Source organism: Cynocephalus volans, chromosome X (assembly GCF_027409185.1).
Source record: "Cynocephalus volans isolate mCynVol1 chromosome X, mCynVol1.pri, whole genome shotgun sequence".
Lineage (NCBI taxonomy): Eukaryota > Metazoa > Chordata > Mammalia > Dermoptera > Cynocephalidae > Cynocephalus > Cynocephalus volans.
This window is the reverse complement of record NC_084478.1, coordinates 33,972,008-33,997,472: the sequence shown is the minus strand read 5'-3', so window position 1 is coordinate 33,997,472 and position 25,465 is coordinate 33,972,008. Positions and strand designations below refer to the sequence as shown.

General features: G+C 39.1%; 1 protein-coding gene across 1 annotated transcript in view; it reads left to right on the top strand.

Annotated features, from left to right (window-relative positions):
- Window positions 1–25,465, top strand: part of PCYT1B (phosphate cytidylyltransferase 1B, choline) — a 75,765-nt gene that overhangs the window by 5,451 nt on the left and 44,849 nt on the right. Inside the window, exon 2 of the mRNA XM_063084296.1 lies at window positions 19,698–19,797. Coding sequence (XP_062940366.1) covers window positions 19,698–19,797 — 100 coding nt within the window. The remainder of the gene's footprint in view (window positions 1–19,697; window positions 19,798–25,465) is intronic.

Below are 25,465 nucleotides of genomic sequence, written 5' to 3'. Positions count from 1 at the left end.
ACATACATATATTGTGCAATGATTCACTTAGGGTAGATAGCATATCCATCCCCTGAACAATTATCTTTTCTTTGTGGTGATCATGGTCAAGATTCTCTTTTCTAGCTATTTAGAAATATACTAGCTAGAAAAGAGGATCTTGACTGTAATCACTCATATTTTTTATGCTATTCTATTCTGTTTCAGTTAGGAGGCTGTTGCAGTGATCTCGATGAGAGTTAATAAGCTTGCAGTTATGGGGGAGCAGTGGAGAAGGAGAGAACTGGATGGATATGAGAGACATTAAGGAGGTAAATGTCCCAGAATTTGATAGCAGAGTCTGAGAGTGGGGCAGAGTCAAGGAACTCAGGAGAGAGTTCTGAGCTGGAGATGTTGACCTGGGAGACATCAGCATAGAGGAGATGGAAGTGAAACTGAGGTAATGAAATTGATGAGAGTGAAATTGAGTCACAATTTCTGGATTGAGATGGAAGTGGATGGAAATGGCTAGCCAGGAAAAGTGCCTCAGGATAATCCTACTACAAGACTAATTCTAGAAAGTAACTGACCCTGAGCCATCCTATCAGATTCTTAAAGGGGGGAAAATGGAAGAGCTGTAATTAAAGCTATTAGAATCCTTCTTATATCTGCCTGTCTCTACATGAAATCTGGTTAAGTTAATCTACTTTATCCCAGAATCTTTGCAGGATAGATTCCTGAGGAAGACCATTTAAAGAGCCAATAGAGGAATGATCATGCAAAGAAGACAGAGAGGTATTTCTCAAATAGCTGGGAGATCAGAGGACCAAGGGCAGAGTAAGTAGTTCCATGGAGAGAATGTCCAATAGAACCAAGTGCAGCAAGTGAGATAAAAAGGAAAAGTCTCCGTTGGATTTAGAAAGAGGTCAATGGTGATTTTTCAGTGAAGTGATGGGAGCAGAGTCTAGATGGCTGTAAATTGAGGAGTCTGTAGTTGGTAGGGAAGTGGAAACTTGACCGAGAGGGGAAGCAGATAGAATGTATAGTACCCAGAGGTGGATAAATCAGAGCTTCGGTTTAAGAGAAGCTAGTTTTTTCCCCTTTCTTCCTTCTTTCCTTCCATTCTTCCTTCCCTCCATCTTTCTTTCCTTCCATTCTTCCTTCCATCTGTCCATTCAAGAAGCCAAAGCTTTTGGTTGGCTTATTCTTGTAAGACAGTAGCAACTTGCACTTAAATATAAATGTGAAAGAGCCAATGGGAGAGGGAGAGATTGAAGGTGATAGGAACAATGGATGAAGGGAATGTCCCTTAAGCAGGAGGGGTTGGGCTTCAGTGCACAAGTGAAAGGATTGACTTCAGGGCCGAGCCCGTGGCGCACTTGGTAGAGTGCTGCGCTGGGAGTGCGGCGACGCTCCCGCCGCGGGTTCGGATCCTATGTAGGAATGACCGGTGCACTCACTGGCTGAGTGCCGGTCACGGAAAAATAGCAAAAAAAAAAAAAAAAAAAAAAAAAAAAAAAGAAAGGATTGACTTCAGCAGGAAAGAGACTCATCTCCCACTATGGTGGTGAGGAAGTTAGCAAGGATGGTTTGCGTAAGAATAAGTTATAAGATGAAGGGTACTGAAAGTTGAAGTCCTCTCTTATATGATAGCCTCTGTTTTATCTGTGAAGGTGGAGGCAAGGTATTGGTGGCTTAGTTCTGGCAGGTGTAGAAGTGTAATTCTGGAATAGCCTGGGAAGCCGGGTCCAGCCCCAAGATATTTCTTCTCTGGAGGCCTTTAAGGCTGGGTGTAGTGAGAGGTGGAAAGGCTGGGTTGGTTCCGATGAGAGCAAATGGATCTACTCGCTTTTGGCCTCTGGGGCTCTACACCAACCCTCATCGAGGCAAATCCAGATCTGGCCAAGGGGAACTGGATTGGCCCGCAGCAAAAGGGCTGGAGGCTGGCAAGACAAAGATGCTGAAATTTGGACTCTACTTACTGGAGTCTGCAATCTCATTCCAGTCTCAGTTTTGCCATTGAATTACTGTGTGGGCTTAAGCAAAACGCTTTTCCTCTCTGGAGTCCAATTCTATAATCCACAATGGGTTGGATAGATGATTTCTAGTTCTTAAACTGTGGTTCTAGCTTCTATCGCCATGGAACATGGTCCATCCTATATGCTCTGTTTGACCTGATGCTCCTATCAAAAGTCAGGATTAACCCACTCCTCACCTCCTTTTGGTTTTATCCATCGGGATAAAAACAGGTTGAATGGTCATATGGTAAGACACTTTGGTTAAAAACGAATAACAAATATTCACAAAGCACTTTGAAATTTTACATTAATGTTGTACAAACCACTTCTGCTGTCTACTGCTTTATTCTTCAGATGCTTCCTCAGAAAGCTTGAATGTATTCCACATCACATTTGGAATGTTCTATTCGTTGTTTAAAGAAAACTATGTCGAATCTTTTCTTTATGTGAACAATAGCCTCCTAATTTATCTATTTCAGAACACTAAAGTTTGAAACATTGGGCTTTCTTTGAGGCATGGCAGTATGGCATTGAACGCTAGAGGCCATTCTTACCTGATGCTATCCATCTAAGCTTATACTTGTGATTAAAGTCCAGCAGTGGGTCGGGCCATAGTCCTGAAACTCTTGCGTCTTTAGCTGGTGCCCACACAAAGCTTCTCAGTGGCCCTTAGGGAAATAAATGTAGGAAAAGAGTTATTTTGTCTGATTACCAGGGGCAGGATGAAAAGGAAAAAGCAAGGAAAGTAAGAACAAACTAAGTCATTGCAAGCTAGGCCTATTTTCTTCCAATAATCTCCCAAGTAACAGCTTCTACCTTGCTAGGATCTGATTACCCGTTGCTAGCCTCAGACCATAGCATTATTGTTTTAACATTTCTATCTTCCTCTTTATCCCAGCATGAACCACGTTGTATGGGAGACTAGGGAAGCTGACCTTGCTTGGGGATAAAGAGACAGTTTAGCACTCAATGATCTTGAAGGCAGACTTGAAAACACAGTGATTAGAAAATAAAACAGTGAGCCCTGGTAGTGTGCGCCTGTGTAATAATGTGCAGGGCCTCATGGGGCTAGCCTATTGAGCAGGATTCATTTTCATATAATCACTTCCCTCCTGCCAAAGTCTTTGACTTGGTGTTTTTTGTTTTCCACTCAGTAATTCATGCACGCTGAACCTGACTTCAGTGTAAAAGGTGGCTGAGGGTTATTTAAACTGGTATTTAAGAAAAATAACAACAATAATAGGTTAATAGAAACATGAATGATGTGTATAGCCTATTGCCAACCAAATAATGTTGAAAGCCCGTTCCTGGTACACACAGGATTGGTGCTTCATCTCTAGTATACCTAATATTGACTGTAGGCACAGTCACATAATGATAAATTCTATTGTACCTCCAGATTTTTTAGTTATAAGGTAATTGTTCTATACTGGGTTCCAGTCTAGAGGTCTCACTTATTTTTCTCCATGGGCAAGTGGGGGAATGGAACAGCCATTCATGGTGCATACTGTGTTGGACACTGTGTTGAATGCTCTGTATGTGTTATCTCATTTAACCAGGCTGCAGACCCATGAAATAAGAATTACTATTCCCCGTGTTATAAGTAAGGAAACCAAGAATTAAGTAATTTCCCAAAGATCAAATATTAACTGATTAAACTGGGATTTAAAATTAATTTTGTCTGACTTCTAAAGCCCCTTGTTTCCACTACACACAGTTCTGAAACATCAGTGAGCAAAGAATCACCTGCTCAAGCTCCCAGGTGGTTTAGAAGCAAGATGTACTTGGATGCACTTTGAGAAATGCCGTATTCAGCCCTCTCATGTCACATCTTCTGCTTTCAGGACCAGAAATAGAAACAAATCAGATATATAGGCTCTTTGTAATAAAATCAGAAATACAAAATAAATATTTCTGATCCAGCAGTTTCACTCATAGGAAATGTTTTATATATGCCCACCAAAAAAACTAGTATTAGGGTGTTTTTAGAGGCATTATTAATAATAATCCCAAACTGTTAACTACCCAAGTGCCCAACAGAAGCAGAATAGATAAATTGTAGTATATTCACACAATATAGTGCTATATAGCAATGAGAATCAAGAGTCTACAACCACCTGCAAGAATATGGACGAATCTCACAACCATAATATTGAATGAAAGAAGTCAGACACAAAATAATATGCACTCCATGTTCTATTTCTATACAATATAAAATAAAGTAGACAAAGCTCATCTATGACGTTAGAAGTCAGCATAGTGGAAAGAGCATGGGATGGACCCTGGCAGTAGTCAGTTACTTGATCTGGATGCTGCATGTACTCAGACTGTGAAAGTTCACTAAACCACACACTTAGGATATGTGTGCTTTTCTGTGTGTATATTATTCTTTAGTACAGAGTTTAAAGATATTCTGACCGAGGTAATGGAGAAAGAATATACTCTACAATGTATTTCCCATTTCCAAATAATTCTGGTGATCTAACAGACAATATTCTGAGGAATGATGTCAGATCCTACCTGAAATTGCAGCTTTTGGCCGCTAACAGAGTTTCAATATGCTCATCCTTTGAGGGGCCAGTATATCCAGCCCCAAATAAAGCTAATTTGGGTCCTTAAACTAAACGTTCCACTGAAGTTCACTAAGCTTGCCCCTCCATCCAAAAGCAGGCAAGAGAGCATTTCCAGGGTCCTAGGCAAGAGCTGAGGGCTGCAGCTCCGTCTGCCCAGAAGCAGACAAGAGAGCACACCGAGGGTCCTAGGTAAGGAGCCAAGTGCCACAGCCACCTCCACCCAGAAGCAGGCAAGAGAGCATGCCTGGGGTTCTAGGCAAGGAGCCAAGGACCACAGCCCCTCCACCCAGAAGCAGGCAAGAGAGCACGCCCTGGATCCTAGGTAAGGAGCTGAGGGCTGCAGCCCCCTCTGCCCCAAAGCAGGCAAGAGAGCATGCTGAAAACACCACTTCCATGCAGGTGGCCCAACACAGCCACTGCCACAGCCATGGCTGCCAAAAAAGTGGCTCAATACCACAGCAGCAGCCACAGCCACCATGCAGGTGGCCCACTGGACACTCGACGGCAATGATGCAAGGAGAGTCACCAGTGGAGACTGGAAAAAGAAGAGAACGTCGCTCTCCTCTAAGCCCACTGTAGAGTAATAGAATAAGCAACTGCTCTACCAGATGACTACACATCAATGTAGAGATACAAGAAATATGAAAACCCAAGATAATATGACACCACCAAAAGAACACAGTAATTCTCAAATACCAAAACCTCTAGAGCAGGAAACCCTTGAAGTGACTGAGAAGGAATTCTGAGCAACAAAGGAAACTCACTGAGATACAAGAACACTCAGAAAACATAAGAAATGAGAAAAAAAATCCAGGATATGCAGGAGGAAATTTACAAACAGATTAACATCTTAAAAAAGAATGTACTAGAACTCGTGGAACTGAAAGATTCACTCAGCGAAATAAAAACACAACCAATAGCTTAAGCAGCAGGCTAGAACAAGGAGAAGAAAGAATTTCTGATCTTGAAGATACTCTTTTCAAAATAACCCAGAGGGGCAAAAACAGAAAGGAAAAAAGAATTTTAAAAAATGAAGAAAATGTATGAGAGCTAGCAGACAATCTTAAGTGCACAAGCATTCAAATCATGGGTGTTCCAGAAAGGGAAAAGAAAGGAAAAGGCATGGAAAGCCTGTTCAATGAAATAATAATGGAAAAATTCCCAGGTATAGGGAGAGACATGGACCTTCAGATCCAGGAGGCTCAAAGATCCCCAAACAGATTCAACCCAAAAAGATCCTCTCCAAGATGCATTATACTCAAACTGGCAAAGCCCAAAGACAGGGAGAGAATCTTAAAAGAAGCAAGAAAAAAGCGTCAAGTCACCTATAAGGGAGCCCCTATCAGAATAACAGCAGACTTCTCAACAGAAACTACATGCCAGAAGAAAATGGGATGATATATTCAAAATATTAAAGGAAAAAAACCTGCCAACCAAGAATACTATACCCAGCGAAGCTATCCTTCAGAAATGAGGGAAAAATAGTGTATTTTACAGATAAGCAAAAACCATGGGCGTTCATCACCACACGACCAGCCGTAAAAGAAATCCTCAAGGAGGTCCTGCATCTGGAATATGAAAAATGATAATCACTACCACGAACACACAAGAAAGAACAAAACCCTTTGGTAGAACAAAAATGCAAAGAAAGAAACTAAATCTTACCACCACAAAAAACCATAGTGACAATGTAATAATGCCCCTACTTTATTTCTGATTTTAGTAATTTCAGTCTTCTCTCTTTTTTCTTCATCAGTCTAGATAGAGGTTTGCAAATTTTGTTGATCTTTTTAAAGAAATCAACTTTTGGTTTTGTAGATTTGTTTCTTAATTCCCTGTTTCATATATTTCTATTGTAATCTTTGTTATTTCTTACTTATATTTGCTTTTGGTTTAGTTTGCTATAATTTTTCGATTTTCTTAAAGGCAGAAGTTTACATTACTGATTTGAGATTTTTATTATTTTTAATATAGGTGTTTACAAGTATAAATTTTCCTCTAAGCACTGCATGAGCTCTGCATCCTCTAAATTTTGATATGTTGTGTTTTGATCTTATCTCAAAGTACTCTCTAATTTCCCTGTGATTTTTCTTTTTACCCATTGTTTATTTAGGAGCATTGCTTAATTTGTGTGTTTTCTAAATTTCCTTCTGTAATTGTGGTCAGACAACATATTTTCTATGATCTTAGTCTTAAAAAAAAAGACAAAGGAAAAATTTAAACAAGCAAAAAGTTCGTGGAAAGATTTCCATTATCTTTCAATTCTATTTTTTCAGAACCTTTTTGAAGTGCCCTTGTGTTTATACTCTCTTTTGTTGATTTTTTAATGCAATTTCTGTTGCTAAACTTAGATATTTAATTTATGTTCTTGATTTCTTTTTATTAAGTGAACTTGTTGATTTGCTTAAAAATTAATTTGCCTTTGAAAAGTTTATTCATATTCCTCTGTTGCAATCAGATATTTGCATACTTTTGGAAGACTTTAGATAGCTATTTAAAATAATTGTAGAGATTATAAGATGAAATATGTGAATTTTAATAAGTTTTACATCTCCAGTTTTTGTGAAAATTTGAAGCCCTACTTTCTACAAAGTATTTTGTAATTCATCTGTTATTCAGTTTATGTATTTGTTATTTGGACAAATAAATGTGCATAGCCTTAAAAAGTATAAAATAAATAAAGTTCACTAAACTTGAGCTAAACTAGGACCAGTCCAGTCCTAATCAGGTAATCTGTGAATTAAAATCCATGGTCCCTAATTTATATGCTTTGTCTAACGATATCCTAGCCTCGCAGTCAGACAATTTCTGGACTCAGAAGGAAGTGGATGGCATTGATTAGCTAGCAGGAGTGCCTCAGAATAATCCTGCGACAAGGCAAATTCTAGAAAATAGCTGGCCCAGAGCCATCCCATCAGGGTTTTGGAGGGGGAGAAACAGAGGAGCTGTAATTAAAATTATTTGAATCCTCCCTGTATCTGCCTATCTCTACATGAAATCTGGTTAAGTTAATCTACTTTACCTCACAATCTTCCAGGATGGAATCCTGAGGAACAACATATAGATAGAGCCAATAGAGGATCATGAAAAGAAAACAGAGAGGTACTTCTCAGATAGGTGGGAGATCAGAGGTCCAAGGGCAAAGCAATCACTTCATTGGTAGTTACACTTAAACAGTTTTCCTGTAAAATGTTTTTGTTAAAGAACTTATCTACTTTGCAGAATATATCTTCTTTGGAGCATCTTTCCTTTAAAGGCTTGGAAAAAGGGGGTTTTACTACTGAAATAGAATCTAGCAAATACCTCAAGCTGAGACATGTTAGAAATATCTGCACTTCCGTCCAACTGTATAGCAAACCTCCCGTACTGCATAATTTGTTCTAATGCTTGTTCCTTCCAATCTTCAGCATGTTTTCTATATGTCTTGGAAATATATTTGCTGACAAAGGAATGCATTTTAGTTTGACATCAATTTATTTTCTGCACATTAGAGCGGCTAGTTTTACTGTGGCACGAAGCACAGATGTTTTCGCAATGGTGTGGGACTTTTGTTTTTGCTCTGTTGAATTACAGAAACTCAAAAAAGACTTCTAAACACTTGTCTTTACATGTAATGGTATTTTGTGAAGTATTGGATTGAGTATCACATGACTTGAAACATCAAAACATTGAAACTTGAAAAAATCATAGAGGTGTATGTTCATTTTCTGGATGCTTTATTTTAAAGTCTCATGGCAATTACAATAACTTCATACCGTCATTAGCTAATGTCTCAGGGTACAATATATGCTTAAGGTGAGGTTAAATGTTAATAGTAACAGAAATTTCTAATAATTTTCTGTGTGATAATTTTTGATTCAGCTGTCTTCTTGTCAGATCAGATTAGGTTGTTATTGTTCGTACCTGATAATATGGCTGATGCAGAGCTCATACAGGGAATAGAAGTGTCAGCTCTGCCATTTTCTTGTTGTTCACCTGTGCTTGTATTATCTTTGCTTTCCTATTTTGTTGCAGGAAATTTCTTAAGCCATCTGCTGATCTTGTGAGCATTGGTTTAGTTACAACTAGATAGTATAATCCAAAAATGCATTTATCAAGGCCCATGTGAACTGCAATTTATTGCGATAAGCTGAAAGCAAGTGAAAATGTCAGGCAACCCAGACCACCCAACTTACATTCTCCCTTTAGGACACCTCATATACTTGATGTTGACAGAGATGGGGCATCAGTGCAAATCCATATATTAGAATTAGATATTAGTAATGTTTCCTTTCTTGATTTTTGATATGAAAAATAAATATAAGTGCAAGTGTTGCTCTCCAGTAGATTGTCTTGCCCATCCCACCTTAGAAAACACTGGTCTAGATGTTCTAAATCTCACTCTTGGATCTAGCCATCAGGGAGAAAGAACTGCATTTTCAGACTTCATGTTTGGCCCCTTATAGAAATACTTTTCTGAACTGCTTTTGGATTCTGGGGCTCTGCCTTGCATGGAGGGCACTATGGAGACAAACATAAACACAGCACTGTCTTTATCGGGGGGCTGTTGTTGAGTATGTCAGCATCACTACAGCATCACCCAACATGCCCTTTAAGGTGGCACCACAGGAGGAGTTTCTCTCAGAACCTGGCATCAGGAAACACTGCTTTTCCTCAATAGCTGTTTTGTTTTTTGCTTAAGGACAATATTAATTTTTGTTTTCCTCTTTGCCGTGACTGCTGGGAGCTTACAGCCATTTTTGTGGTCCACCTCTCCAAAATGTAGAGGACCGTGGTATGCATTCCTGTGTGCTCAACTCACCCTTGACCTTTAAAAAAAAACATATATATGTGTGTGTGTGTGTGTGTGTGTGTGTGTATATTTTCCCTGTCACCCCAGAGTTTGCAACTATTATTTTAAACTTTCAAATTTTATTTTTTTAAGTCACCTCAAAGTTACTTCAAGTTCTTTGGGGAAGGAGATGCAAAATATATGTGGTATAACATTGTTATTGATGTTCATTATAAACTCCTTAAGCTCAACAGACTAAGAAAAAAGTGATTTAGGCTACGGAATTTTTAATCTCTAGATAAAGATTATTTTCTGTTGTTACTAGCATCTATGCATTTCGTGAATCTAAGATGCTATTAATTGTAAGCTGCACTTCCATTTCAAAGGAGTTACAATGTGAAAAAATGGTTAACGCTGATTTTAAGACAACCTTTATTGTAAGATCCTTCCTAATTTCTGAATGTTAAAATGTGGGGGGGATGTACATTTTAGAATTAATGAGATGTGGTTTTACTTATAGCACTATGAGTCTTCCAGTTATTTGAAATTCTCTGCTGTGGGGTTTGGAAGGTGGCCGCATGGAAGGGAGTTAGGGTTTGTGGGTGGTCAGTGTTTTCAGGAGGCCTATATCCCCAGGACGTCACAAAAATTGTGATCCCTGATTGCCAGAAGGATAGTAATTACTAGCCTGACCTAGTTGTGGGTGTTCACACACTGGTTTAAAAAATGGACTTCTTATGAGGGTGCTCTAAATAAAGTTGAAAAATGAGTTTTTAAAAGATATTTAAGACAAGTTTTTTTGGGTTTTTTTTGTCATTTTTTCGTGACTGGCACTCAGCCAGTGAGTGCACCGGTCAGTCCTATATAGGATCCGAACCCGCCGCAGGAGCGTCGCCGCGCTGCCAGCGCAGCACTCTACCAAGTGCGCCACGGGCTCGGCCCTAAGACAACTTTTTAACTGTGCTATTGTTTTGCTTTTAACCAACTTCAAAATACTTATTCTCAACAATAGGGAAATGGGCAAAGAACAAATTATTCTCAGAAGAAAATACAAATGGCTAATGAACATTTGAAAAATGTTCAATCTTTCTTGTAATCAAAATAATGCAGATTGAAACAGCATGATGCTGTTTTTTGGTCTATCAAATTGACAAAGATAAAATTGATAAAATTGACTCAATGCCAGTGAGATGGCAGCAAGATAGGTGCTTTCATACGTTGTAATGTGAGTATAAATGACACAGCTTTTGTAGAAGGTAATTTAACAGTACATGTTAAAATGTTCTTCAAATATTTGTCTTTAAAGTGTTCATACTCCTGATCTAAGTAATTCATCTCCTAGGTGTCTATCCTAAGGAAATAATCAGAGGTTTAAAATTATGTTTAGAATGTTATTTATACTAGTAAAATATAAGTAACGTAATATTCAGCAATAGAGAAGTATTTAAATTATGGTTTTTCTATTCAGTGAAATGTTTTACAACCATCAAAATTAGTGAAGTCGAAAACTATTTAAATGACATGATAAAATAATCATGATATATTGAGTGAAAAAAACTGTCTATGCAGTAAGATTTCAAAGTTGTTAACATATATATGACATACCAGAAAGCCTGAAGTAAAATATAGAAAGTGTTAATAATGGTTGTCTCTGGGAAGTAAAATTGTTGGTGACTTTTGTTTTCCTCTCTTAATTTTCCCAAGTTTCCTGTGATATATATTATGATGATGATAAGAAAAAGTTATGAAACATTGATAAATGTATTTATTTTCTTATTGAGTTTAAAGCCTGTTTTTGTCTTTATCAATAATCATTCTCTCCAGTGACTTTATATTCCCTCATTCAACAAATATTTATTGAGGATCTTCTATATGCCAGGTACTGCCCCAGGGAGTAGGGATACAGCAATTAGTACGACAGACCAAGTCCTTGCTTTCTTGAAGCTTCCGTAATAGTGGGGAGAGACTGAGCATAAATAAACGATGTCTCCTCATTTGATGACCTGGACCTCTCTTCTACCTGCACTTGTGCCCCTAGATGAATGAGTGAATATAGTCTAATGGCTGTAAATATCACTTATATTCTGTCAGCTTCTACACCTGTATCTCTAGCTTAGTCCTCTCTCCCAAATCTAGACTGTCTTCCTGACATCTCCACTTGGCGATCTAATAAGCACGTCAAACCAAATGCTGAGAACAGAATTCTTGATCTCCTCATCCCTGACCCTCTCACCCCCAGACTTACTCTTCCAGTATCTTCCCAAGCCTAAGGAATGGCAATGCCATCTTTCCAGATCTTCAGGCCAGTAACTTTGGAATTATCCTGACTCCTCTCATTCTTACAAACTCTACATCCAATCTGTTCCAAATTTTATTTATACAAAATCAATCCAGAATCTGACCACTTCTCACTACCTCTGCTGCTATCACCGTAGCCCCAGCCTCTATCTTCTTTTTCCTGACTATTGCACCAGACCCCTGAGTGGTTTTCTTTTTTCTGCCTTTGACCTCTTACAGTTTATTCTCAGCATATCAGCCAGGTGACCCTGTCAAAACTAAGTCAGATTATATCACGCCTTGTTCAAAACTCTCTAATGGCTCCCATCTCCTTAGAGTGAAAGCCAGTCTTCACAGTGTCCTAAAACCCCACACGACTAGGTGTCTTGCATCTCCTTCCTTCCTGCCTCACCTTTCTGGCTATATCTCCTACTGCTCTTCTTTTTTGCTCACTTCTGTAGGCATACCAGCCTTCTAGTTATTCCTGGAAAAAGCCAGGTATGCTCCTGCCTCAGGGCCTTTGCACTTACTGTTTTCTCTGCCTGAAATGCCCTCTCTCCAGAGCTTTCTCCATATGGCTCAGCTGATCCTTTATATATTTACATGAATATCAACTTCCTTGACTATCTTGTTTACAGTTATCCTTCCTACGCTCCCCATTCCCCTTCCTGGCCTTATTTTTTTCTATAGCATTTAATTGCCTTTTAGCATACTACATATTTTACATTTTTTTGTTGTTGGTTTATTATCTGTAAGTGTTATGAAGGCAGGACTTTTTGTCTGCTTTGTTCCCTGATGTATCCTCAGAATCTAGACAGTGGCTGGCACACAGCACGCACTCAAGCAGTGTTTGTTGGATGTTGGAAAATGAATAATGGGTAGATACTATGAAAGCAACTTAACTTTTTTAAAGCTCAAAAGAGTTTAAATGTTCCATATACCTGAGAATCATATCATTTAACAGTTAGTTATAGATAATCATTGTTATTTTTCAAAATTCTCTTCTTTTCCTATTACACCCCGCCGCCCCCCACATTGTAGACACCTGAGCCTTGATTCAGCCTTCTCTTAATTCACAGGAGGGGAGATATTTCTGTAAATTTTTTTTGTTTTTTTACATTATGTCATTCAATGAATGGATTCTCATTGTAAAAATAAAACAAAATAACAGACACATATGGACTAAACATTGAAAACATCCCTTCATCTCTTCTCCAAAAATACTATGTTTTCCCCTAGAGGAAACTCCAGTTAACATTTTGGTATGTATCCTTCTAGGCCGGTGCTGTCCAGTAGAACATTCTGTGATGATGAGAATGTTGTATATCTGCACTGTCCAATATAGTGCCTACATGTGGTTATTGAACACCTGAAATGTGGCTAGTGTGACTGAGAAACTGTATTTAATTTAATTTAAGTTTTATTAATTATAATTTGAATTTAAATAGCCACATGTGACTAATGGCTACTGTATTAGCATAGTTCTGAACTATTTCTACACAATTACCTATTTCTCTCTCTTTCTTTCTTTTTACTACAAATGGCATCATACTATATAACGTGTGTACATGTTGTACATGTTGTTTTGTGACTTGCTTTTTGCATTCAATAAAATGTCTCAGAAATCATTCCCCGTTAGTACATATATAACTGTCTTACTGTTTTTAGTGGTGCCTGCTATTTCATAATGTACATATCATACTCAACTAAATGAAAAATGGATATATCTTAGTGCTGAGCCATGTACTAAGCCTCTTTTTCTTCTACTCCACTGACATCTGTTGGCGAGGCCTTTACACCAGCTGCCTGATGTGAGATTCTACATAATCAATGACACAGTCTAAGAATCCAGTGATTCACGTGTGTTGGACCTATGGTCAACTATAACATCTATTTTTACTTTCCTCTCTATCTTCAAAAAACTAAGATATTCTGCTCTCACATTAAATCAGGCTTAAAAAAATATGTTCAGAGATGAGTAAATATAAACCTAACAGTATGAGACTGAAGGATGAGATTTTGTGATGTCTTTTTGTAATTCTGAATTTGTGATTCTAATGCTTGTGAGTCTTAGGGCAAAAGGCCTACATGGGAGAAGTACATTCTTTCTGAATTCCTGTTCTTATCTCTTTTGCATATCCTGATTAAAATGTTTTGTCATTATAAAATTTTTTTCCTACCAGAAGACATTCTTGAGATGGTTATAACCTCAGTAACTATGCCTAATTCACTTTTAGTTGATCTCTGTGCTTCTAATATACTACATGAACATTTGCTAGCTAACATGTGTTGAGCCTGGAATCATACTGGAATAGATATTGTATCAGTCAAGGCCCTGTCAGGACACAGATGGTTCATTCTAAAGGTGAAATTTGGAGAGAGTTGAATAAAGGAACTATTTAGAAAGGTGTGGGTGGGGTTTAAGGAAACCTCAAGGATAGTATAGTACCTTAGGCCTGGAAACATTGGGGTGTTGCCACCCCTGTAGGCTTGAAGGGGCAAGGGAAGAGTGTGGTTACCAGAACCCCATAGAGAGCCCTATAACGAAGGCCTCCCTTACAAAAGCTCACTTTTGTTCTACCCTCTAGTAGTTTGCATGCTTCCCATGGACCCAACCCAACTGGAAGCAGGAGAACAAGGGAGCCCATGGGTGCAGTCCATACGGGAAGCCATACAGAAAAGAGTACAGAAGGATAAGAAGTAAACTCCGGAGAGGCAAAAGGAAGATATTTATCACCCATATATTATTTCATTTAATCCTCACCAGCTTCATGAAGTAGATCTTTTTATTATTCCCCTTTCATAGATGAGGATACTACAAGTTGGACAGCTTAAGAATCAGCAAGTTTCTAAAAATCAAATTTAAAAATATCAAATGGGTATTAAATAACGGAACTGGATTTGAACTCAGGCCTGACTGGATTGCCCCAGTGTAGTTAAGAATAGTTTATATTTTCTTTCTAATGAATTGTCTATTCTTGTTCTTTATTCATTTTATCATTTGCGGTCCTGCTGTTTTCTTACCAATTTGCTTGAATTCTTTTTGTTGTTTTATTCTTTTTTTCTATTAGTATTTTCCCTTTGTTGCTCTTTTGCCTTAAAAAAACACAACTATTATTATTTTGCAGTACAATCTCTTGCTCTTTTCTTTTGTATTTACTTCTAAGTTGAGGAAGGTATTGCTTCACTAGAGATCTAGAAAATGTTTCACTTAATCTGCTTTGTTATATAATAAGTGATAAGTGAAAAAACTTTTTTCCAAGTTATCAAGTCATTGTTACCGTACTATTTAAAAACTACACTTTCTCTTTATTGCTTTATGATCATAAATCTTTCTATATTTGTTTATTTTGGGGCTATCTAGTATCTTATTGATCTCTACGTTTATTTTTGTAAATATAAGTATGGAGCATTTTTTATTATTATCCTTTAGTTTGAGTTTTTACAAGTAGACAATAGGTTCTTTGTGGATCTAAATATTAGGACTTGATCTTAGGCCAAAAAGTTGGTACGAAATAGAAGAAACTTGTAATTACAGTTTTATCTGAATTTTTCTGACTACATGGTTCTGTGCTGTTCTTGAAACATTTATTTAATATACTTCTTTGGATGTTGCTTCAAATTTTATTTCAAAATTGAGAGTGAACTTAAAAATAAATGATAAACTTGTAAACAAACAAACAAACAAAGAATGGCTTAGCTTAAAGAAGCAACTCTGCGGTTGGCTATCACCATCAGCAGTACCATGTTCTAAGTTCTGATTGATTGATTAGCTTGTCTGATTGGTCCGATTGTCAGTCAGTGACGTACATAAGTACAGGTTCCATCAACCATTTTTTTGCACTCAAGTAATACCTGCATTGCATATTTTATATAGTACCTAATAGCTTTTGTTTTAAGCAAATATTTGACAAGGTCCAATTGAAGAGATTCTGCAAATGAAATGCCCAACATATGATGTCTTCCCCTTTAAAAAGCCTGATGGCAATATGGCGTTGGTATGGTACTATGGTCCATAACCAGAACTTGTGTTTTGGCAAATAGGCAACATATTCACGTACAATGACTGGATGTTCTAAAATCTTAAGTTAGGTAGAAAGAAGTTTTATTGTGGCCTAGCTCCAAGTCCATGGTCTGGCAAGGCCCTTGCACATGTGAAGTCCAGGGAACTGGGCCAGGGCTTTTTAACCATTTCAAATTCTCATTCTCTTCTGCTAACCATAAAAATCTCATGTGCCTCTTTAACCCTGAATTTAGAATATGGCTCTCTAGGGGTGTGTAGTCTATCCTCTGATGATCTCCATCAGTCCAGAAGCTTAGTTGCTATGATTTGCATGTTGAAAAGAGAAGGTTTTTTCTAAATATGAAATTATTGCAAGTTGAACATGCTTTTTCAAACTAATACCTTCTGCCATTCTAAAAAGGCCACCCTTCACTTTGGAAGATTTCTGTCCCAGAGCCAATTTTGTTCCTTTCTTATTTCTCTCCTCCATTTATCCATCCTCTAAACATCTAGCATCATATTAAACATATAGCATGTGCTAATAAACACTAGACAATGTGATCTGGGTGATTTAGAGTCTAAGCTGAGGCTTAACAGTAACTACATGTAAATCATCTGACCTGCTTCACTAAGTCTGGATAAAAATATGGTCACATGCTTTTATTTCTTCAATTAGTTGTTTGCCCCCCCTTCTCTAATTACTAGGAAGTCTGATATCTCCTTGTTGAGGTCTCTCCATCCCTATTGTCTAAGAATCCTGAAGGTTTCCTCAGTTCAAAGGGAACCAAAAAGGTAACTGAGTCTTAGGGATCTACCACTGTGGTTGCATCTTGCTGTCACTTGGTGTCACTGTATGGTTCAGTGGAGATAGTACCTACCTCACAAAGTTGTTGTCCATATTAACAGAACAAATATGTTTAAAGTGCTTAGCATATAGATAGAGGCTCTAAGAAGGCACTCAAAAATTTAGCTTTTCTGTTATGTTATTTGGACCTCAATTTTATGTCTTATGTAGGGCCTAGACCTGAGGATCCCTGGAAGCATCCCAGCTTTGGCAAGTGGTGAGGAGTAGATGGGGGCCTTGGTTCCTTGCAGGTTGGCCCAGTCCCTGCCCCTCGCAGGAGCCTCTGGCCATCTTATATTGTCCTGAAGTCTGTTTGCCCCTTGTATGTAAAGGAGGCAGAACCCAGGAGCATAGAATTCCTTATAAATCAAATGATTTTTTTCTGGCTCATAGAAGAAGGAGTTTTTAAATCGTAATCTGGGGTGTTTGCACTGAAAAATATTGCCTCAGGTCACAGGGCCAGTTGGTGGTAGATGGGCTTTAACCAAGGTCTTCCTGAATACAGAGCTTGACTCTCAACTCAGGGAGTATTCTGCCTTGCTTTGGAAGGAAATGTTCTGGAGAGCAAGGCTGTGGCTCATTTAGTTTTGCATTCACCCCATTCCAAGCACAGTGCCTTGTACATAACAAGATATACCCCCTCTCCATGTCAACTGCTGTTAAAGACACTCACATGTGCATACATGCACGTACAAGCACACTCACGCACTTAGGAATTCTCTCTGCCTGCTATCTCTTTGGTCCTCTCTTTTTCCTACTTCTGTGCCACAATAATTAAGAAAAAAATGCACAGTGCATATAAAACCTTTTCTTCACCATTGAGTAACTATTGCTGCTTTACAACTTTCTCTATCTTTGCTTTAATTACCAGATTTCACACTCTCTAGAATACACCTTTCTCGGAAAATGACAACACCTTCTCTCTTTAATGAACTTTGTGACTAACACACAAAAGATCTCCAAATAGTAATTTATTTTAGATCATGTGAGAAAGATTAACTGTTTGTATATATTAAAAGGCAATAAATCATTAGTATAAGCTAATTCCATTTGCCAACCTGTATAGCCATTTGAGTTGTGTCCTAAAAGTCCACTCAGGAGTCAATTTGCTTGTTTCTATGGAGAACTATATTATCTATTATTATATCATAATATAGTGTCAAATATTTCTTGCCCCAAGTATAGCTCCTGCTAAAGTGGCAACGATAGGCCACCCATGACTTCCATTGCTACATCTGTTGAGCCCCAGGGTGGGAGCCTGACCCAACACCAGCCAGTCTTGGTTGTGGCCTGATTTGAAAAGATGAGCTTGGCCAATTAGATTCTCCCTTAGGAATTTGAATTGAGAAACATGGAAAGAAGCAGTAAGTTGGTAGGAGCAGGAGCTGGGGCTGAAAGGTGCAATCAAAAGTTAAGTGAGTGTCGTAAAGAGGCTGAGGAGGTCATATTTAAGATGAAGTTATAGGGGAATGGAAGGCAAGCAGAGACTTTAATATAGTGGGAGGATATAGGGTAAATGGGGGTGGGACAGAAAGAATCACATGCAGAGAGCAGCCTCTGGCACTCTGGGGCCACGCTCTGCCCCTTTCTTCCTTTTCTGCAGTTTCTGTTCCAGGATAGCCTTAAAATAAATCCTTCATCTCTTGAGCTAACTATAGTGTCAGTTCCTTTAACCAGAGGAGCCAAATTAGAATATATGGCCAATAAGTGCTGGAAAGGAAATTTGAACCCCAGATTTGTGGCTATGGAGTTTCTGCTCTTTTCGCTGCACTCCTTTGCTACACTACAAATGCTGCTCTAGTCCACCATAGCCCACAAGGTCACCTTAATGTATCCACAAAAGAACCAATAATGTACTCATGTTTCCTGAATCCTTGTCCCAAGTCTTATTTTGTTTCCATAGCCGTGTAGGAGAGGGTGAGGGTTAAGAAAGTCTCAGGCAACTGGGAGGTCTTCAGACAACACTGGGGCAGAACTCTGCTTCCAAGGTTGGTGGTGCTGCAATGAGGAAAGGGCATGGGGGGAGGGCAGGGATTGGTTCTTAGTGCAGAGAACGGGCTCCTCAAGGGCAGGGACTGCTCTTCTCCCTACTTCTATCCCCAGATTCTAAGGTAGTGCCTGACATGTATTCTAACGAGTGAGTGGATGAATGAATGAGTGGCAGAAGTGGGTCCCAACCCTTGTTTAAATGTATGGATCATTCTTCAGTCGAGTCTTCCCAAGTTAAGTAACACCTGTCTCCCTCCCTAAGAAACAATTCATTCAGCACTATGAGTAATGTTTATAGTGGCCAGTCAACTTCAGCTTTAAAAATACCAGATGATATAGTGGTAACTGTGGTAAAGACTGTTACAAGTGGACAACTCTGGATTGCATTTGTCCTGTTTACCCAAACACCACTTGCTTTGTCTTCCTCTGTCTGGAGAGAGTGAGGTTTTCATTTTAAGAGGCTGACTAAAAAATGCAGGGCCACTTCCTGGGCAGGCTTCCAAGTGACTACATCTTTCTCACAGCATTACCCAGAGCCTCAGCCCAAGCTGCCTGGGGCGGGGCCTCCAGCCATTGATGGCTGTTAAAGCTACCACAGGAGCAGTTATCTGCAGCCCCCCCAGAATTGCTGGACTTTAGACTCATCCAGGGCACAGAAAACAGCCTTGGCCTCTGCAGTGAAGAGACATCAGAGCTTGTGATTGGCCAGGCTGATGTGTGTGAAATACAGGAGATGTCGTGCCACGCTTCTGAGTATGACATTTCTTCCAGCCAAGTACCCCGGGTGTGGGTGAGTCAAATGTTTGAAGACTGACCTTGTTGGTTGTGAAATGTTCAAACCTTGGTGTTGTGATTTTCCAAGGCCATGACCTGGCATATTTCTTAACCCTGCTGAGCCTCAGTTTCCTTTTCTGTGAAATAGGGATAGTATCATCCTAAACTATAGAAGGATAGAAGTATCTATCCATCATAGGGGGTTGTGAGGCTTAAAAGAGATAACATATTCAGAGTACCTCATCTGGTACCTGGCATATAGCAGACACTAAAAAGCTCTGATTATTTCTGAAGCATCAGTTTAAAAAAGTTTTCAGTGACAATGCCCTGTCCGTATTTCTAACAGTATAATATTTCTCTGAGAGACTCAGCAGATATATTCTACTTCTTAATCATACCTGTGTAGCCAACAGAAATAAAACTTCAGGGGGATGTTAGTGCCAAAGGAAAGTTTGTCAGACTGTATTCCCTTTCTCTTTTTCCCTTCTAGACCCTGACTGCACCTGCCCCATTTGCAGATGAAACCAGCTGCCAGTGCCAAGCACCCCATGAAAAACTGACCATTGCTCAGGCCCGCTTAGGAACACCAGGTGAGGCTATACTTCTTGTTCCCCACATGGGCCCTGTCTTGACATCTAAAGTATTAGAAGGGCCCATCATTTGAATAGCACTTGCTTTCAGTTGGAGAGTTGGCTTTAGAGATTATAGCACAGTGCAAGAAGGGTAAACACTAACAGTGATAAACTAGACCAAGCAAAGCAGCCAAGTGAAAGATGCAGTGGAATACGGGAGTTTGAGCCCTAGCTTTGCCATTTGCTAGTTCTACAGCCTTGAACAAGTCATGAGAAAGATCTGAATGTTTCCTCATGCAAAACAATGACAAGGAAACCTGCCCCACAAGGTTTTTGTAACTAGGTTTGGTTAAAAGTACCAAAGAATTTTTTAAGCCGTGAAGGCGTATATGAACTTAAGCTACTATAATTATTACCATTCTTAAAAGCCTGCATTTTTAAAAAAGTTTCAATTGTGCCTTAGAAAGACTGGACTCTGCTATAGAAGTTTGTTCATTCATTCATTCCTTATCATATACCAGAGGATGGATAGGGAAGAGATTTAAAAAGAACTGTAAGGTACAATCTCTGTTTCCTAAGATCTTTCGTGATAATTAAAGAGACGAGGCAACAAAATATGAAATAAAACCCACAAGTAGCATGCATGCATATACTTAGGGTTAAATTCTGCAACACAGATGATAACTGGCAGTTCAGAGAAGGGCAGATTCATTTGGCCTGGAGCAGTTAGGCAAGACTTCAGGGAGGGAGCAGAAAAGACCTGACCTTTTGGGAGAAGTAAGATTTGGACTGTGTGGGCAGAAAATGGAAAGGTATTCTGGGCAGGTGGAACAGAAATAGTGAAGGCACAGAGTGAGAGCTGTGTAGGAGTAAATGAACATCGTTCCAGTTAATTGAGATGGAGTGAAAAATAAGACTAGTTGAGCAGGTAAACTTTGAGCCATTTAAGATGCCATAACAATGGTTTCCACTCACCATTGCAAAAAACAAGCAACCCAAACTTACAAGAAAAATGGGACAAAGGATGGTTTACCTAATAATAATAAGGGATAGTTTTAAGTGCTTACTTATGCACTAAGGTCTTTATATGTGTCATGTCATTTTACTATCTCAGGTCTATGTGGTTAGTACTTTTGTACTTTTACAAGTACAAAATGAGGAAATGAAGGCTTAGAGAAGTTGTAAATCTGCACAAGGTCATTCAGCCAGTAAGTGGCAGTGGTTCTCACTCTTCAGCCTGCATCAGAATCACCCTGGAGGGCTTGCTAAAACACAGACGGCTGTATAGTTTAAAGTCAGGTAGTGTTATGCCTCCAGGATTTTTTTTTTTTTTTGCTCAGAATTGCTTTGGCTATTCATGGTCTTTTGTTATTCCATATAAATGTTAGGATAGTTTTTTCCAATTCAGAGAAAAATGTCATTGGAATTTTGATGGGGATTGCATTGGACCTGACTTTCAACTATAGTACAAAGCTATAATAACCAAAACAGCATGGTACTGGCATAAAAACAGACACATAGATCAATGGAATAGAATAGAGAATCTAGAAATCAACCCATACACCTGCAGCAATCTGATCTTTGACAAAGGCACCAAGTCTACACATTAGGGAAAAGACTGCCTCTTCAGTAAATGGTGCTGGGAAAACTGGATATCCATATGCAGGAGAATGAAACTAGACCTATACCTCTCACCATATACCAAAATCAATTCAAAATGGATTAAAGAATTAAATATACACCCTGAAACAATAAAACTCCTTAAAGAACACATAGGAGAAACACTCTAGGAAGTAGGATTGGGTACAGACTTCATGAATACGACCCCAAAAGCACAGGCAACCAAAGGAAAAAATAAATAAATGGTATTATATATATCAAACTAAAAAGCTTCTGCACAGCAAAAGAAACAATTAGCAGAATTAAAAGACAACCAACAGAGTGGGAGAAAATATTTGCAAAATATATGTCTGACTAAGGATTAATATCCAGAATATACAAGGAACTCAAACAACTTTACAGCAAAAAAACAAGTAACTCAATTAAAAAATGGGCAAAGGAGTTGAGTAGGCATTTCTCAAAGGAAAATATACGAATGGCCAGCAGATACATGAAAAAATGCTCAACATCACTCAGCATTCGGGAAGTGCAAATCAAAACCACACTGAGATACCATCTCACTCCAGTTAGGATGGCTAATATCACAAAGACTGAGTGATAAATGCTGGTGAGCTTGTGGAGGAAAGGAACCCTCCTACATGTTGGTGGGACTGCAAAATGGTGCAACCTTTATGGAAAATGGTTTGGGGGTTCCTCAAACAATTACAGATAGATCTACCATATGACCCAGCTATTCCACTGCTGGGAATGTACCCAGAGGAATGGAAATCATCATGTCAAAGGGATACCTGTACTCCAATGTTTATTGTAGCACTATTTACAATAGCCAAGAGTTGGAACCCACCCAAATATCCATCATCAGATGAGTGGATATGGAAAATGTGGCATATTGACACAGTGGAATAATACTCTGTTATAAAAAAGAATGAAATACTGCCATTTGCAACAACATGGATGGAGCTAGAGAGAATTATATTAAGTGAAATGAATCAGGCACAGAAAGAGAAATATCACATTCTCACTTATTTGTGCGATCTAAAAATAAATAAATAAATACACAAATAAACTGGTGGGGGGAAGGAAGACAACACAACAATCACAATTCCTTGAACTTGTTAAGACAAGCAAACAGATATGATGTTGATAGAGAGAGGACAGGGAGGGGGGAGGGAGGATTCGGTAAAGGGACATGAAATTCAACTACATTGTATATTGATAAAATTAAATTTAATTTAAAAAACAAACAAACAAAAAACACAGATGGCTGGACCCCACCCCTAGTGTTTCTGATTCCATTCAAGAGGGGTGGGGCCCAAGAAGTTGCATCTCAAACAAGTTCCCAGGTGATGCTGCTGCTGGGGGACTGCTCTTGGAGAACCATTGGTAAGGGGTAAAACTGGGATTTGATCTTAAACCTGTTTGTGTTAGAGCTTGACCTCTTAACCGTGACACTCTGCTTCCTCTTTAAGAATAACCTTCAGGGCCGAGCCCGTGGCGCACTCGGTAGAGTGCTGCGCTGGGAGCGCGGCGACGCTCCCGCTGCGGGTTCGGATCCTATATAGGAATGACCGGTGCACTCACTGGCTGAGTGCCGGTCACGAAAAAACGACAAAAAAAAAAAAAAAAAAAAAAAAAGAATAACTTTCAAAAGAGTCAAGGGAGGAGGATGAGCAGAGTTAGTAAGCTTTTGTGAGCTTCCTTTGAGAAAGGCAGCAAGAGGGTTGGGGAGGTAGTTCAGAGGAGCTAAACCAGTTGTTCCCAGACTTCAGTTGGCAAAGAATCACCTGGTAAGCTTGTTAAAGAAGCTGATTCCCTGTTCCATTCCCCCACTCCCCTCCCAAATCTGGGATGAGGCCCAGGCATCTGCATTTTTATCCGTTGGGATGATTCTGAAGTTGGTAGTCTGGAGACCACACACTGAGAAATACTGACCCAGATGAAAGTCCAGATGGTTATGAAGAAAACAGATTTGACCTAAAGTTAAAGGACCAGCTTCAGGCCCAAGCAGGAAAGGATCCTACTTTTTCAGGGAAAGAAAAGAGAAGTAGAACTTACTGAACATCTGCTTGGTGTTATGCTCTGTACTCTATCTCATTTAATCCTTGTAAAAACTGTGGGAGATGGCTACTATTGTGTCCTTTCTACAGAGGGGCAAAGGAGACTTGGAGAACTGAAAAGTAACTTGTCAAATGTCCTAGCTGATTGGGTAGAGCTAGGATTCCACCCAAGTCCCTTTCATCTCCAACCCCTACTTTGTCCATCACTGGAGGCTGTCCTGTGAAGCATGGCCCACAGCAGACCATGGAGCTAACTGAAAACACACTCAGGCTTTGAGCTGGAGGGTGGAAAGTGTGTGAACAAGACAGACAGACAGTAACTGTGACCTTCTGTAGTGGTAGGACTATCTTCCATGCACATTGCTGTTTCACAAGCACCTAAAGAAACACTTGTCACGTACTCTGTGCTCAGTAAATATTTTGTGAGTGAATGAATGAATAAAAGCTTAAGACAAGAGGGGCAGCTTGTCCTCTGGAAATAGAAGCAGAGAGAATGTTTTCTGATGCTTTGAGCCAGCATCAAGCTGATTGGGTGAGATTGAACACCTGTACAGCCAGAATAAGATGGTGGTGCATTTTGAAATAGCTGTGTGATGGGCTCTGTGGGAACACACATCACTACAGGGGAAGTGAGATGGGGCAAAGGTGAACTCCTGATCTTTAGAAAAGAAATTCTCCCCTTTTATTTCAGGTGATGACACTGGGGAGTTAGAGAATTTGTGATGTTGATGGGCACCTAGCCAGGGGAACTTCTGTTAGGAATTCTTTTACTGAGAACTCCTGATGTCAGTATAAAATGTGACAAGAACTTAGTGCTTTGATTACCTAGAAGGCACATAGTAGTCTTCAGACCACACTCTGGTAGCCATTATTTTATTAGAGCACTAGTCCTCAAACTGTAGTGTGCTTAGAATCCCCTGGAGGGCTCGTGAAAACACAGACTGCTTGGGCTGCACCCCTGGAGTTTCTGAGTCAGTAGGTCTGAAGTGGGGCTCGAGAATTTGCATCCCTAACAAGTTCTCAGGTGGTGCTCCTTCTGCTGGTCCTGGGACCACACTTTGAGAACCACTGCTTAAAAGTAACATGTTGGCAGTGGTTGGAGGGAGTGACAGAGAGATTATTCAAATATCATAATTGTTAAAGCATTGTACTGTTAGCAAAAGAGCTCAGGGAATTTTTTTAAATCTTGCTGTTTGAATACTATTTAAGAAAACAAGAAAAGCATACTTTTTTTTGAAGGGTTTGGTAATTTTCAAGAGTAGTAAGCGATTACCTTTTCATGGCACTGTCTTGAGTATTCCAGCAAAAAGATAAAACAGACCAGAATTTGGTGTTTAAAATGCTCTTCAAGATTACAGTTACAAATAAAGTCTCTCATTGTCTCCTACACTAGCCATATTTAGTGACTTAGTACAATTGCTTACAATACTCGTATGTTTCACAAACTTAGGTCTGCCCAAACAGGGGCTGGACTATAAATTCTAGAAGAGGTAGTGACAAACTCTGCTCATAGCTCTGAGCTCCTTGACCTTTTTTGTGAGGTCACAAGTGTGATGAAACCTCGAGAGAAAGAACAGAGAAGAGCAAAATGACACCTTTGGTCTTAGCTAGTCCAGCTGTAGAGCTATGAACCTATATGGTGTTGTATGTATCCGAGGCACAGAGAATCATTCTTTTGTCTTGACATAAAGGAAAAGTCCAAGTCCATAAAGGAAAAGTCAAAAGTGATTGTTTCAAGGGTTCCTTTTCTTTAAAGCTGGCTTTTTTCTTAGAGGGAAACTCAGTTCTGATTTTCTATTTTCCTAAAAGATTTGTATTATTCTGTTTCCACAGTGTGTTGAACTTCCTAAATTTCATTTTTCAGAAGCCACCTTAATGAATTTTGCCTTGTGTGCCACCCGTGTTGTAATTTACTTAATTTTTCTTTAAACATACTCACTTTTTGTAAACTTAAATATAATGTATTTAAAAAGCAAGCATCAATCACTATCCTTTACAGAAAATTGTAT